The sequence below is a fragment of the Ammospiza nelsoni genome, chromosome 3, assembly GCF_027579445.1.
Source record: "Ammospiza nelsoni isolate bAmmNel1 chromosome 3, bAmmNel1.pri, whole genome shotgun sequence".
In the NCBI taxonomy this organism is placed as follows: Eukaryota; Metazoa; Chordata; class Aves; order Passeriformes; family Passerellidae; genus Ammospiza; species Ammospiza nelsoni.
In genome coordinates this window covers 24,966,233-24,981,966 of record NC_080635.1, presented here as the reverse complement: position 1 = coordinate 24,981,966, position 15,734 = coordinate 24,966,233, and the positions used below count along the sequence as shown (strand labels likewise).

At 38.5% G+C, this 15,734-nt stretch overlaps 1 protein-coding gene across 3 annotated transcripts in view; it reads right to left on the bottom strand.

Moving 5' to 3' along the window:
- Nucleotides 1-15,734, bottom strand: part of EML4 (EMAP like 4) — a 146,856-nt gene that overhangs the window by 35,645 nt on the left and 95,477 nt on the right. For all 3 annotated transcript variants that reach the window (XM_059469538.1, XM_059469537.1, XM_059469536.1), the window contains 4 exons: nucleotides 14,696-14,824; nucleotides 11,546-11,571; nucleotides 11,061-11,093; nucleotides 139-262 (listed from right to left, as the gene is read on the bottom strand). In XM_059469538.1, the coding sequence (XP_059325521.1) occupies nucleotides 139-262; nucleotides 11,061-11,093; nucleotides 11,546-11,571; nucleotides 14,696-14,824 (312 nt within the window). The remainder of the gene's footprint in view (nucleotides 1-138; nucleotides 263-11,060; nucleotides 11,094-11,545; nucleotides 11,572-14,695; nucleotides 14,825-15,734) is intronic.

Here is a 15,734-nt window from a genome sequence, read left to right as displayed (position 1 = left end):
ACATTGTTATGTTAATTTGAACATTTTCCATCACCTTTTAGTTTTTACCTCTTAACAGAGAAGAGACAAGACTGGATTGTAAAAGGGACAAATGCAAGACAAGACAAAAAGGGAACAGTGAGGAGTTATTAAGGATACACCCACTCCAGTTTTAACTTTTCAGGAGGCAGCTCTGTCCTAATATCATCATAGTTTTCTACATCAGAAGGAATGAACATTGTGATTGGTCGGCCTCGCATGAACATCTTGATATATTCTCCCTCTGTTGAAACAAAAAGGCACATTAATCATGTGGCAAGTTTACACAAAAGAATAAGCAGTAATAAGCACAGTAATAAGCACAGAGATGCAAATCACACTGGTTATTTAACAATTATTTTTGAAATGTGAGCTTGGTAAAGGCCCAGATTTTGTTTTTTGTTTTTTGTTTTTTTTTTTTTAATAGAACATTAAATGCACACAGAACAAGCGTTAGTTGAATTTTTGATAGAAAAGACTGAGCATGTAGCATTTTAGACATGCAAGTTAAGTTATAAAGGCAAAATTCAAAATTCAAATTTGAAATAATAACTGAATAAATAACTAGTCACAGCACTACAGGATGAGGTATTTCAGGTTGAAAAGGACCTGAGGAGCTGTCTAAGTCCAACCTCTGCCTGGACATGAGGCCAAACTAGGTTCCTCAGGCTTTTGCCTAATGCAGTTTTAAGAACTCCTAGGATGGAGATGGCACAGCCTCTCCTGGCACCTGACAGCACCTCAGGGGCCTTTCCCATAGAGCAGGACTTGGAATTTATCTTTGCTTCATTAATGAGGTTCCCACAAGCCCATCTCCCCAGCACAGCCACTGGGCCCCCGTCTGCTGTCACTGCAAACCTGAGAGTGCCCTGTGTCACCCACCCACTCAGGCCATTGCTAGGGACAATGAGCAGGGCAGGGCCAGACCAGAATCCTGCAGACTCCCTGTGTCACCTACTGGCCACCAGGTACAGCATGACCCAGTAACCACAACCCTCCCAGGCCAACTCTCCAACTGGTTCTTTGCCCCACACACTTTTCCAAATCCTAGCGGCCAAGCTAAGGCACGAGGACACTACAGGAAAAAGTGTCAAGAGCTTTGCAGATGAATACAATCAAGAATTATATACCATCATCAAAACTAATACAGCAACCTGTGTTATTAAGCTTTGCGTCCTGAAGAATAAAAGGAAAAAAGTAACAGCTCAGAATGACTCCAGCTAATACTGCTCACAGCTGTGACAAGACACATGTATTTCATCTCTGTGGGAATCTGAGCACTTTGGAAGCCTTCAGGAGTTCCTTTTCAAGGAATGTGAGCTTCCCTACCACCAGGGAAAATTACAGTTCCATTTCAAAAAGCACTGATGACAAAGAGCCAAATATTCCACTAACTTTGCATCAATGAAGTAGTAACTTCAACTTCATTAGTAATTAATATCCATTTATGGCATAAATATTAACCAAAGTAATATAATATTCTGCTGTGAATTTGGAACACTGACACTTTTTTACGAGTGAGGGTTTGAAAATCATAGCAGACACAGGGAACTCAGAGTTCAAACCAAAATTTGAATTGTTGAGTAGAAGTGGACTAGAAGAGGAGTTGAGTAGAAGAATAACTGTAAATTAGCAATATGGTATTAAGAAAACTCTAATCACCTTTGATGCAACAAATGTTAAGATCTAAAATTAAGATTTTTTTTAACAATTACTTTAGTACTTCTTTAAGAAACAAACATGAAACAGACTTCCCTTCAATCCTCGAGGAATGCTTGGAAATATTTCCCAAATTAAGCATAAGATTAATAGTCAGACTGCATAATTGTGCAATCTATGTCTGGCATTCCCTAAAACATCTGCAATTGAAATTATGAGAAACTCGGACTTATTTCCACAGAATCATAGCTTAAGAGATCAAGTCAAACTCGGAGATCTAAAAGGGCAAAAGAAACCAGGTCAATAATTATAACAATTGAAAAATTTAAAACTAACACATACATAAAGGTTTTTTTCTTATTTAGCATATTAATACAATGGAAGTTGAGCCACAGAAATCCAGTACAAAAGGAGCAAATATGAAAAAGATGAAAAGCAGTTGTCTCACTTCTTTCCGAGAAAAAACATAGGTGCTTTGAACAAGAACCCCATGAGTGTCTCCACTGAGAACAGTAGAAAACCTGTCTCAGATAAAGGAAAAAGGAACAAAGAAACTCACTCTCTGGTTGCTAAATTAGACACAACAGTTATTTTACCACATGTGCATTGCTTAATTGCATCGCTAAGAAAAGCTAAAGATTGGAGCTGTCACTAGTTTGACATAAATGTTTACATAATTACTCCAAACTAGAACCAGGTCTCATTTTTTATAGTATGTATATTCAGAGATAAAATAACACTGGCCAAACCCAAGAGTAATGTATTAACAATGACCCTTCTATTAAAATCTGGCACCAACAGTCTTAGAAATTAAAGCTTGAGGGTATTTACAAAAGACTGCTCATTGTTAATCCCTAAATTCTTGATTTAACACTGAGCTTGACACTTCTTGTTCCACAAGATCAGTGCAAAATGACACCACAAATTTAGGATCAAATTTCTCATTGTTGCTTAGAACAGTGGAGACAACCTGCAATTGAAATTCTTATGGATGGAGGCAGTTGCACCTGTTGGACTCTGCAGATGAGAGGCATGAAGAACCCAAGAGGAATTCAGTCAAGCCTCTGGCAGAAGAGGCTGTCCTGGAGATTAGGGAAAAGAATATCCACAGGGCATTCAGATACAAATTAGCTCTCTGAAGTTTCCCATTAAAGAAAGAACATTTTTTTACCTTTTTAACTAGCTGTGTTTACTCAAGATTACCTTTGAAGATACATATTTAAAATGCTTGTTAGAAGGACACAGGCTAGGTAAAACTTGATTAAGCCTCTCCCTAAAGAAGCAGAAGGATTAGAAAAAGAGACAGCCCATTGAAAGATCTTTTTTGTCTAAGACTGTAAATTTCCTTTTGCTAGAATAACCTGTAGGGTAGATATAATATTAATGTAAAAATCTTTTGAAATACTAGAGAGGATGACAGCTACCAACACCATTCTCAAACAGCAGTGAATTGCCTGAGGCCAAATTCTTGTATTTGCAAGTTAAGAAAATCAGTGATTTAACTCTTTCATACTATACTTGCTCAAGTGAATGATCAAGACCATTAGACTACAATCCTTTCCTGCAGCCTCACTATTTTCCAATACAAAACAGCAGGTCTAGACTTTTATTTCCTTCTTTTGGGAAAAAAGAGCCTGTCATGTTATGATAGATATGTACGTAAGGGATGACAAGGGAGAAAAAATCAAAACTTCTGAAGAGAGTGGGTAAAAAACTCACTAAACCCCAACCAACAAAAAATCCTTGACAATTCTTGTATCTACCAGCCTGAAAACACTAGGTATGAAAGTAAAAATATTTTGTTCCATATAAAGAGATGTTCAGATCCCACTATTCACTGAGCAGAAGCATCTGGGGAAGGGGGTGCTGGGGATGTGTGTGGAAAGGGCAGGAGGGCACATCATGAAGAACCCTTGGCACCTGCCAAGTTAATTATTCTGCAACTGCAGACATCCTATAAATGCTTTCAAATATGGATCAAACCCACTGAAAAGCAGAGCTGAGGCTCTAAAGGTAGCACACCCAGGTGCCATGGATTACCCACAGCACACAGAAAGACAGCTCAAGCCCAGAGTTGCTACAAAAGGTAGCACCAAGCGGCTGCAGCACCCTGGCTCCAGGGGCCAGCTCTTCCCTGGGAACAGCTGTAGCTGCTTTCTGTGCAGCTTTGAGCTCAAATTCACAGCCCTTGCCAGACTCTGTTTGGCTCCACGGTATTTCACCTCTGGAGCCTCAACAATCTCTTTACTCAAGTGCCAGGGAACACAGGATCAGCACTCCCAATTTATGCTCCCAGGATTGGCTCAGGCATAGCAGCCCTCTGGGTGAGCTGGACCTAAGCAGACTCCAAGCAGGACTTGGCTCTCCATGGGTTCCCCAGAGGTTTGGGGAAATCATTAACACAGTCCCAAAGATGCAGAAACACTTAATTTGACTAAAAGGTAGCCCCAGTCAGGTGAAGTGACACAAAACACTGCTCAGAAGGAGAGACACCAAAAGAGAAGCCAGGACATGGTGAGAGCACATCTAAAGGTAGTCTTGAACACTGCTCAAACATGTGTCTTTGAAAATCAATGCAAATTATTGTAATGAGTCAGCCTAGTCCAGCCTGACAGATACCCAACATGCCCCCAGTTCCCTGTCTCTGCTTGCATTGATGTTTTTTACTCTGCAGAGTACTGCAGCACCTGCTTTGGGAGCAGAGCTTTGGCTGTCACTGAGACACACAAACACACTGCTGATTTCAGAACAGCATCCAAAAACCTCCTCCTACTAGCTGGGAACTTCTCAATTTCCAGGCCAGGTTGTTTTCTTTCTCTGTGTGTGTGACAGCATGACTGCTCATTTCAGCCCATCTGCTGTCAGAAAATGAATTGGGTGAGCATGAAAACAGCAATCCTCCAAGCATTCATGTTCTGAAAAAATAAAAACAGCCAGCTATTTAACTCTCTTTTTGTATAATAAGGGTTTAGTCTGTCTCCACAGCACAACAACTTTGTGGTTATGGGTGCATGCAGTACTACAGAGAACCTACCAGGGTTTTGATGCATTAACACTTTCCACAAGGCCTCTGTCTCCATTAGAATTACTTTTGATAAAACCTGGGACTGTATTTGTGTTATCAAAATAAGTGTGTGGTTCAACCTTTGTACAATTAAGTGGCATGTTACAGCCCTTTCTCCTACCATTTAATTCTTGCAAGCAGCTGTTTATAGCTAGAACATTGCTAGCAACTTCTGCATGAATAATTTAGTTTTTTTTTAATACTACTTCAGCCTCAGGAACATCTAGGTCTTACTGTATTAAAATCTCACCTTCCAACTCTATCAGTCTGGCCTCCCAGCTTTGAGGCATCACTGAAATGTCAGTGCTTCTTTCCTGTGTTAAGTTCATTGGTGTAAACTCTAAACCAAATAGGTCCCAGCAGGCTGGAGGTAGATGTTAGCAACCAAAGTATCTACAGCAAGTTCTTTGGAAGTTTACAGCCTGACAGAGAAGAAAGGAATAAATATGTTGGTGAAACAAGGTGCTGCTAGAGAGAGGAAGCTCCAGAAGTCTGGCTGACCTGCAAGGAAATGAGTGCATCTTTCTCTGACTGTAAGCCAGCACAGATACCTTGCATGCAAGGAACCTGTTGACAAGGCATGGCAATCCAGAACTGACTAAAACTATGGGCAAATAAAGCTTGTAGAATAATAGTGAACTGACTGAAAGTTTTCTGCAAAGCCTCCTTGTACCAAGGGCAGATTTCCATTAGCATGAATAAGCTTTTAATCAGGCCTTATTAAAAAAAAAAAAAAAAAAAAAGTTGAAGAAATAAGAAAAAGCAGCTCAGTAACATTAAAACTCAACTCCCAACAATTTCTATTCATTCACCTTTGGAAGAAAGTTAAAAACCCAGCAAATCAGGGAAAGCAAGCTGGAAGGTAAGGCCAATGAAAAACCCTGCAAGTGATAACAGAGAGCAAAAATATTGTAATTCAAACCATCTGAAAGGCTGAAATTACTGCTTCCATGAAGCCAGCACAGAAAGACTCGTGCAATGGCACTTAAATTTATTACTTTCCCTCAATCCTATTCTTAGGGGAATATGAAAGGCTTGCAAAGGAAAATAATAAAAATAATAGGAAAAGAGGAGAAAAAAAGATCAAAGAAGTCTTTGTAGATTAACTCAGAAGTATCTAGGGCAAAAAGCAATTCAGAAGACATGAAAGCTACTACTCAGATACTTCAGAAATTTGAAGACAGTGAGACCACAAAATCCTCCCATGTTTTCCAAAAAACATACCACAAAAAAAAAATCATCAAGTAGTTTTGTACAGGCATGTGAGCAACCTTCACCCTCAATTAATGATTTCTTCAACAAGACTGGACATAATATTAGGGAATGTATTTTATACTATTTTACACTATTCCTCATTAGACAAGACACTGAGGTTGCCCCACAAGTCTGTGCTGTAATTAACTGCTCTTCAGCTAGTAAGAGTGTACATAATGGCATGTCTAATGAGCATATGGTAGATTATATAAATACACAGAGAAGTTTAGTTCTAAAGGAATTTTTACAGTAATTTTGTAAATTATTACTGACTATTTTTCAGTAGGTCCCACCCCCTCGAGTTTGAAAGTTCAACATAGGCTGGTGCATTAAAACCCCAGCTCAGTTCTATTTATGTGTAGCAGCACCCAAAAGTGATTTACAGGCAAATGAAAAACCCCAAAAGACTCCAGCTAGCTTAGCCATGCAGAACACTCTAATAATATACAATAAACTACCACATCCAGGGTACATTTATTAATCTGTCTTCACCTTCTAGTTGCTTGACCAGTGAAGCTATGCTTTTTAAACTACAAATAGCTTCTTTCCCACAAGTCTTCTGCTTTCAGGCCTGCGTCCAAGAACTCTGCAGGACCACTAACCTGAGGGACAAGAGCTCAGAAGCCTGTTTCTAATTTAAACCAGTGCTAACAGCACAGAGATGAATACCCAAATTCAGCCACCAAGCCCAGACTGTTACACTCAGCCTCACAGTGGAATTCCCATGTGCCTGCAGCTCTGCCATCTCTCCCCCCAAGCTATCATGTGCCAATGCCTGCTGAACCTGACAGACAGACATGCACTGTTGTTACAGAGCCCTGGTGCACTGCCAGCCAAACAGCCAAATACAACAGATGAGACAAGAGAGTTGCCCTGATTTGGAATGATTTTACAGCTTTGCCTTGAAATTTCTTAACAGATCTTTGGTTATTAATTTTACATAATCTGATTAAGTGAACTTTGCTTTTTCATTTGTTGGGTGACATTATGAATCTAGGTATTATCAACAGCTACCATTAGCACTGAAACAATTGAAGTTTAATATTAAACTCTAGCTTTTTATAAAGGAAAAACAAAGACTAAACAAGGAATACTGGACCCAAACAAGCTCAATAAGAATCTATCTAAATGCTTCCTGCTTAAATCATAGAATCCTGACTTCACCAAAAATCAGTGATAAAAATTCCCAAGTACACAATTTGGTTTTGTGATAGTACTGATTGTTTTTAATAATATGCACTGTGCCTGAACAAGAGCAAGAAGCCCAGTAATGATAGATGGGGTCTCCACTTGCTCTCAGGTACAACAGCACCTTCAACAGCCTGATACAAAATCACTGTCTGATGAAAAAGCAGTCTGAGGTAGCCACTGAATTCCGCACTCTCTGCAGACAGCACGCATTGTCAGCAGAGCACATTTTTTCCATTGTGTGCTCCACACTTGCTCTGTCCATGAAGCTAAAACTATAACACAGTTAAACTAACAGAAGAAAAAGCACTGGAAACTAAAAAAGTACAATTAAAAAAAATAAAAGAAAAGGCAACCAAAAAACTTAGGAATGAAGTACATGTTTTTCATTAATTCTTTCACATATGGCTTTTATTGCCATCCAAAAAGTTTAAGTGTCTCTTATTACTTTATAATAAGTGAACAAGTGATTCATATATGGAGCTGCTATCACTGAAAACCAATCTCAAACACACAATCTCAGGGAAATAAATTACCTTTTATCTCAAAATAAGCCAGGTCTTTAACTTCTGGGTATAAAAACATGAATGCCTTATGATTAATACTTTAAAAAATGTTTCTGCTGAAGTGAGAAGCAAGATGGCTTTAATAGGGAATTATAAACACCTGCTGGTAAAGAATTTAAAAGAGTAACTTTAGTTAGGGTCTTTTGAGGGCTGTAGTAAGCACCTGTTCATTTCACCCATAGCTTTATTGGATTTTTACAGAATTTTAGAACTGGATTTTACTGTAAAAAAGTTGGTGGTTTACAAGGACAAACAAACAAACTGACCCTATGACCTCTGCTGCAGCACATAACCAGAAGCATAAAGCTCAGGACTAACGTTACTTGAAGCATATGCAATTCAACCTGAGTGGGAGACATAGAGTCATGATGGAACAAACTGGTTCTGAGAAGGTACGAGATGACACTGCAACACTTGTGGCTTTGGCATGGAGATAAAAAAAACCCAAGTGGCTGCCCACAAGGCAGCTGCAGGCTGTGGCTGCCCATGCTGCTGCTGCTCCCGGCAGGAGAAGAGAATTGCCTAGAATTGTCCTGCTGACATTTACAGGCAGCACTCTCTGGGGCACTCCACACCAAACCACAGCCAATTCTGACACCACAGCTAATGCCTTTCACTGCTCAAGCTCAGCTATGACTCTCACTTGCTCCCCAAGTCTATCACTTTAATGGCTAATACCAACACCAACAGAAACCACAATGCATCTACAGAGTATCAGAAGACAGATATAATTGCAGTATCTTCTGCTGCTAGAAAAATTATATTCTGAGACCTAAGCATGCAAAAATGTGCTCAGCTGTATTTTGTGGTACTATACCATACCAACATTTTTAAAGCTGGTTTTTATTAGCTGAATCAAAAAAGGAAACAAAGTGATTCCAGGATGTTCCAAGCAGCACAAAATTGTCATCTTCCATCCCATTATCTTACGCAAACACCTTCTGCTATGAAAATCTGCAATTTCACAGTGATTCCAAACTCATTTTATGTGTGTATAAAGACACTGATGTATTTTTACTGTAGATTTGCTTTGAAGCTTGGCAGTTTGCACACCAGCAGTTTTCCCAAGAGCCTCCTTCACAGAATTTCTAGGTCTAGGAAGAACATGGACGCAATCCTTAAGGGAGATGAGTGCTGGGAGCATACACAGTGTTTTACACACTGCTCAGTGAAATGAGCAGCTCAGGGGAGCTGCTGTAACTTAATTAACACCATGCTAGAGACTGCTCACCCCTAGAGGCAAAGGCTGGCAAGCCACAAAGGAGCATTACAGCAGCTGTAAATATTTCTGTTCTTGCATTCCAGATCAGGAAGTTTCTGTACAAACACCCTGAGCAAGGGCAACTCTTCATCCCACTCATCCCACTTGGACAACACTGTCCAAGTCCACAGGATTACCTGAGAAACATGATGCTAACTGTCTGTGCAACTCTTCAGCTTCCTGACCAGTTGGGTCAAGGTGCCAACTGGACATTGTTTTACTCATGTGGCAATTCCCAAGTACAAACCAGGCTAAAGCCATCTGCCCTGATGGAGAAGTGACCAAGTACTGTTAAGCAGATACTGGGAAGGATGGGTGAACCTGCTGCAACAGCAACCTACACAGGCTTTTTTCTGTGGCAGCAAACACAACATAAAAGCTAACAGTCTCACACACACTCTAAAACATGTCAAAAATACATTCAATTGTCCATATAAAAAAAAAAAACAACAACAAAACCCAACAAAAAAAACCAACAAAAAAACCCAAAACAACTTTGAATCCTCTAACTGTATCTGCAACTGTATCTGCATCCATGATAGAGACAGAACTATGTTTTGCCACTCCAGGTATTTAAAATGGAGCAAATGCATTTTCTATGACAAGACTTTCCTTCCACCTCCCATAAATGTGGGGCCCTGCTATTTGCATCGTGTTTCTCTTTGATTCCAGTAAGGCTCAGGACAGACTATGGCATGACACACTTGGAAGGGGCCCATGCATCACATCCTCTGCTCAGTGACACAGAAGATAGGGAGCACATTGAGGCCACTGAAGTTACAGCTACTAGAATGAGAGAACTTTAGGATGGTCCATTTTGGGCAGAACAAGCAGAGTTGTAGAAGCATGTTGTAAGAAAATACTTAGTACTGAAGGTATTTTAGCTATATATAACTTCTTTTTGTGAAAAGCCCTTTTTTTTGCTAGGAAAGGCATTTTTAATATAATAATTTTAGTCAAAAACTTGCAAAGCTAAATTGCAGCTGGTCTGGCCACCACTGATTAGCTTTCCTTGTACAGTAGCCAGTGCTGCACATATGTACTGTTCTACAGCTGGTGTTAAGCACCATGGCATAATGAAACATTTCTTCTTTGTTCTTGATAGTTATTCATTCTCTTTCACGCATCCTGTCTCTGAAGATGCTTTTGGTAAGAATCAGTTCTGAATATTTTTAAACCTGTAATTTCTCTGTGAACTAGAACAAGGTAAAGCAATTGCATCCAAGTTGCTTTTTGCTTTTATTCCAGCAATTTGTATATTAACTTTCAAAAAATCAGAGGGCTTTTTTTTCTTTTTTGAAGGAGACCAAAAGCAATCAAAATGTGACTAATGTAAACTTGCTGACAGCACAGAATCTGAAGACTACAGATTTTTTAATTAGCAGCAAAAACGCACAAGACAAAACCCCTGTACACAGATCTGTTGTGTGCAGCATGCACTCAGTTACATGCTTTAGTTTTGAAACTGCATGCTTCAGTACAGTTTGCAGGACATTCAAAGCAGAGCAGTTTTGCAACACCAGAAGTGGACTTCTTTTGTTGTCACATCCCACAATGTTCCTTTTCCTGACTGAACAAGCCAGCAGCAGCAGGTAGCCACAGAATGCAAGATTCATTGGTGCAAAGACATACACTTCAGAAGAGACCCATTTTTCATTTCAGGAGACTATTAAAACTTTCAGTCTCTGTTCTTGTCTAATCAGCATTTATATGTTGTAATTTTGGCAAGACAGAAAGCTGAGATAAAACAAATCTTTTAGTTGGCAGTTCTTAATACTCTGATATCTTAGGCAACAATGCAAGACTTCTATTTGAACACATATTCCTCTCCAATGAAATTATGTGTGTCATAATTTATTTTAACTATTCCCAAATAGTCCCCATACAGATTGTAATGTGCATATGCATATAAATTTCTATGAGAAGAGAGTTGAAATATTAAGAGAATGATTAAGAGACTGATGCTCTTTGATGGTGAAAAGCCAAATAAAAGATTTGTGAGAGTGCTAAATTAGAAGAAAGCGACCAAAGGGCATAGCTTAATTCTTACCTTGGCTGTTTTTTTCACGAGTTGACATTTTTGCTAGTTATGGGACAGAAATAAAATATCTTAAAACTATTTCTAAAGTCTCACTCACATCTGCTTGGATGAAGACTGGCACATAGGTCAAGTTTTAGATTTTTATTTTTATAATCTCTCTCTATGCACATATACATAGAGAAAATAATTTTTAGAAAATGGTGTGTTTCACAAAAATAAATCAAATCCTCCCACCACCCACCTACCAAAAACATCTGTAGCTACTAAAGATCCAATCTGATGAGGTATTTCTCCATAATTTTAAAGATTCATATATGTGTCTGGAGTAACTTTTTTGCCAAATGAATTCTTGGAGTTGATTAATGCCATTTTACCTCTAAACCCCTGCTTCAAAAGCATATGTCCCAATGCATTCATTTACAGGAAATACTATTCAGTCAAAAGCAAATATTTTCAGCTTCATCCAGTATTTAAAAATAAATGTTTTTATTTACCTTGGCTGACAACAACATCTTTGTGCCTGTGGAAAAATTCAAAATATTATCATTAATAATATGCAAAATGCTTATCAAGGCAATACCATCCATTTTTACCCATTACTGCATTTGGCAATCTCATCAAATTCTGTGTACACTGTAACTGTAGCATATGATGCTCAACAGCTAATCTTGATCACTGTAGTGCATTTTTATTCATAGATTATTCTATGCAGCTCATTGTACCTTTCAAGTAATTTAGTCTTTGGCCCTGTGGGAAGGGCTTCTAAGAATTACTCTGAAAATTACAAAATTAAAAAAGCTTTTAAAAATAAATTATAGAAGGCATGTTCCTTTTGCACAGAAAATTCAATTTTGAGAATGAGAACTTGTAATAACCAAATGTTTTAAGCTGCCAAATATCCTCAGACCTGCATGCAAAGCATTTAACACCTGTCAAAATAAGCTGTCAGCACACAACAGCACAATTTTTTCTAGGAATTAACTCTGTTGGACACATGGATTAAACGTAAGCAAGTTGCACAAGTTGCAGTTTCACTTAAACCAGATCTCTGCAGCATTACTGGATGTGCAACATTAAGTCTTCAACAGAGCGTAGTTGATACATCTCTCCTTACCAGCACCAGAAATGAGTTACTCATAAAAAATTCAGTAATTTTTTATATTGTGAAGAGAGAAGAAATACTAATTTCCAGCATCAGAGCTACTTTTTAACAGAATAACACTCCTTGATAGGAGAAGGCGCAGCATAAAACACCCTCTTGAATTCATTTGAAATTCAGCAGAGAGGTATGAGTGGCATCCAGTATTTTTAGCTGGATGGAGGTCAAATTTTTGTAACAGCGACAAAGGGTCAAGCACATGCATGAGGAAAGTAATCTCTGGCTGTTGGTGGAATCACCCTTTGCCACACTGCCAAGTGAAAAATTTAAAGTGGATTTCCAGTCTTGCCTGAAAACTACTGAATGATGGCTGCATGGGAACCCTCTTCCTTCTTAGGGCCTTATCAGACTGATTTACAGCCCTGTGCTGCCTTACAGACCTTGCTGCATAAACAAAGTTCACATCCTGGGCTGACAGTGCAAAGCACATGTAAAACATTTCTGTCCTGGGGCCACATCAGGGGCTGAGCTCTGTTCCCTTGCACAAGACCTCCGCAGCTTCAAGCAGATGAGGCCAACGTTTATAATTGGGAACAATAAATTAAATACAACAATACATCTTTGCTCAATACCAACTAGTTCTTATGGAGATGTGGCACACAATGTGAATAAAAAATTATTATTAATGTATGCCTTTGTATGCAAACAGTGCCTCTGTTACAAATCTCAGCTTAAGAACAAGGGACACAACAATACAACACCCACACTTCAAGCATCACTTCAAGGTGATGGTCTACAATTCATGTTTGAGGTTTTGTTTTTGCCAAATATAGTTAAGATACAACAGCCTCAAGTTATGAACAGACAGCTTTCTCTTTCAATAATTAAAACTAATCTTTTCTTCTCCATGCTTTTGTTTGATAACTGACTTTTATTCTCCATTAGAGACTGTAGAAAGGCAACATTTGAGATCTCTCAGAAATAAGCAGAATCACAGAAAAATGAAATAAAATACCTCTATTTTGACCATGTCTGGACCAATATATAAAGTATCAACAAAAGTAAAATTTATTTTTTACTTTTAGCAAATTTGAAATATGTATTACACTGCAAAAGGTAATTTTAGCAGCATAGCAAAAAGCCCAGCAAAAAAAACAAGGCAGAGGGTTTTGTCATTCCAAAATATTATCCAGCAGTGCCATGCTATAATCTAAATTGCCAAAGGGCTTTTAAATTCCAGCAGTGAAAACCAATTATAAAAGGAAAGGAAATACTTGCAAAATATGTAACACATAATCCCCTCACACACAGCACTCCACTGCTCTGCAAAACTCTTCAGGCTAAGCATAAAGCTTTTAATAAATGTGCCGCCATCCACACCCAAGATTACTTTGTTTTGTTCTTCCCATTCCCAGGGAAGAAGGAATGCACTTGCACCACTCTTGACTAGGTATTTGACAGTCTTAGATCCAAGTTAAGGAGAGCACTACAGACATAACCATAAAAACCTGGCAATAAAGCACTTCAGACCTCTGAAAGGTCTGAAGTGCTTTATTTCAGAATGGGACGGGTTTTCAGGTAGTTCTGCCTTGGACCAGCTAAGGGCTATTAGCATGAAGATTAATGAGCAGATCTAGGAATCTGCAGACAAAACCCAGGTGGTAGAATCTGCCAGCACACTGGGGGGATATTGCCAAACATGAGAAGAATCAGTCAAAAAATCAACACAATGATTTCAGCAAAATTTCAACAAAGTCAAGAAGAGAAATTGTGTGAATACAAAGTGGGAAACCCAAATGGCAGAGAGTACTGAGGACAAGAGTGGGTCACAACAGGAGGCAACAGTGTGGGGCTACAGTAAAAAGCAAAATGTCACCCCTGTGCTGACAGGAGCAGAAGTAACTACTCTGTGCTATTCATCCCCAGAGGCACGGACTGGAGACCCCAAACCAAGAAAACCTGCTGCTGAGGAAGGTGTGAGAGGAATAGCTGGCTACAGCACATCACCTGCTGAAGGTGACACTGAAAAAAGATCCCTGCCTGTCATCAGAATGTGCAACCAGGAACCTGCTAAACAGTGAAATTGAGAAACCTATTGAAATCATAAAAGTACATTCCTACAACGACAGTCTACTGTGGAAACATATCCTATGTGAAATCCAGAAACTGACTCCAAGGAAATGCACTTGCATTTTCAAATCAGCTTTAATTAGGAAAAGAAGAAAAAGCCAGCTGGAAGTTTCACATCACTGGCATTAAGCCATAAAATGCCATAATTCTGCTAATCCAAATAGGCAATATTAAAACATATTTACACAAGAATTACTTTATAATAATCTTAAAATTCCATGAGCACCCAGAGCAACAAACTGTTATGTAAGTACTCATAGTAAAAAATTGTAGGCATGTTATGTAAGTACTCATAGTAAAAACAAAGATGCAAAAGGTCCTATAATATACACCAGTAAGTTCACTAGAATTGTGTGATTTCATAATATTTTGACTCTCAAGTTCTCTTGCTTTTATGTACCAAACCAATACATACTTGTCTGCATTCTTTGCCACTTTTGATATTAACTTAGATGTTGATGCTACTCTCATCAGCTTGTTACGACTGTCATCTGAACTCTCCCAAGCACCGTGAGCTTTTTCAACAGTCAAGGATTTCTTTATGCTAGAAGAAAAAAAACAAGTTTTACAATTACAAGACAATAGTGTAACAATAACTGGAACTCATATGCAAATGGACAGATCAAGCAGCAGGAGACAAAAGCAGAGCTAGATCTTCCTTCAAGCTGCAGCATGAAACAGGGAAAAAAGATTAGTCAAAAAGTTCTAACTGGATGAATGAACATAATTGAGCAAGACAATTGCCACATGTTTTATCTATTCTTTTCCATTTCCAAATGCTCTTACATAAAGACTTGAACAAAATAATTCTATACTTCATTATTACATCACTAACAAATTACAGTAGTGGAAAAAATGAGGCTAAGTATATAAGCCTTAAAGAATAAACTATATTTAAAAATCAATTAAGCAGATAACAATGTATTTTTTCCCTGATTAACTGTTCACCAGCTTAAGCACATTGATTTTGAGGCAGAACAGTTCTATCAGATTAGAGTTTCATATAGAAGCTTTGCAGTTAGCACATACTAAATCACATTAATGGCTTTAATCTTTTTGAAACAAATGTCTACAAACCTCTTGCATGAGTAAGACAAGCTAGGTTTGGCCTGAGACTACAGACAATTAAATCCATGAATGCGGAGGTAATTTTTCAGCAATCTCATTGCAGCCAATTTACACTAATGGGAACTTGCAAATTTTGCAGTCACTAGTTCAATAACTTCACATGTGACTTAATCAGAGAATACATGCTCAAAAAGTTACCTAGCCCAGCTGATTGAGAGTTTGCGCATGTCTTGCTGATAGTATCACACTTCATCCTGTCAGAAATGCTTTTTGCAGGAGTTAAGTCCTGAAATGCAACCCTAGAAATGACAAGCTCCTTCTACAGCACCTCAAGAGGCTCAAAGGTCCTGTGACAAACAAGTTAATCAAATCAAGTTAAACCCTTA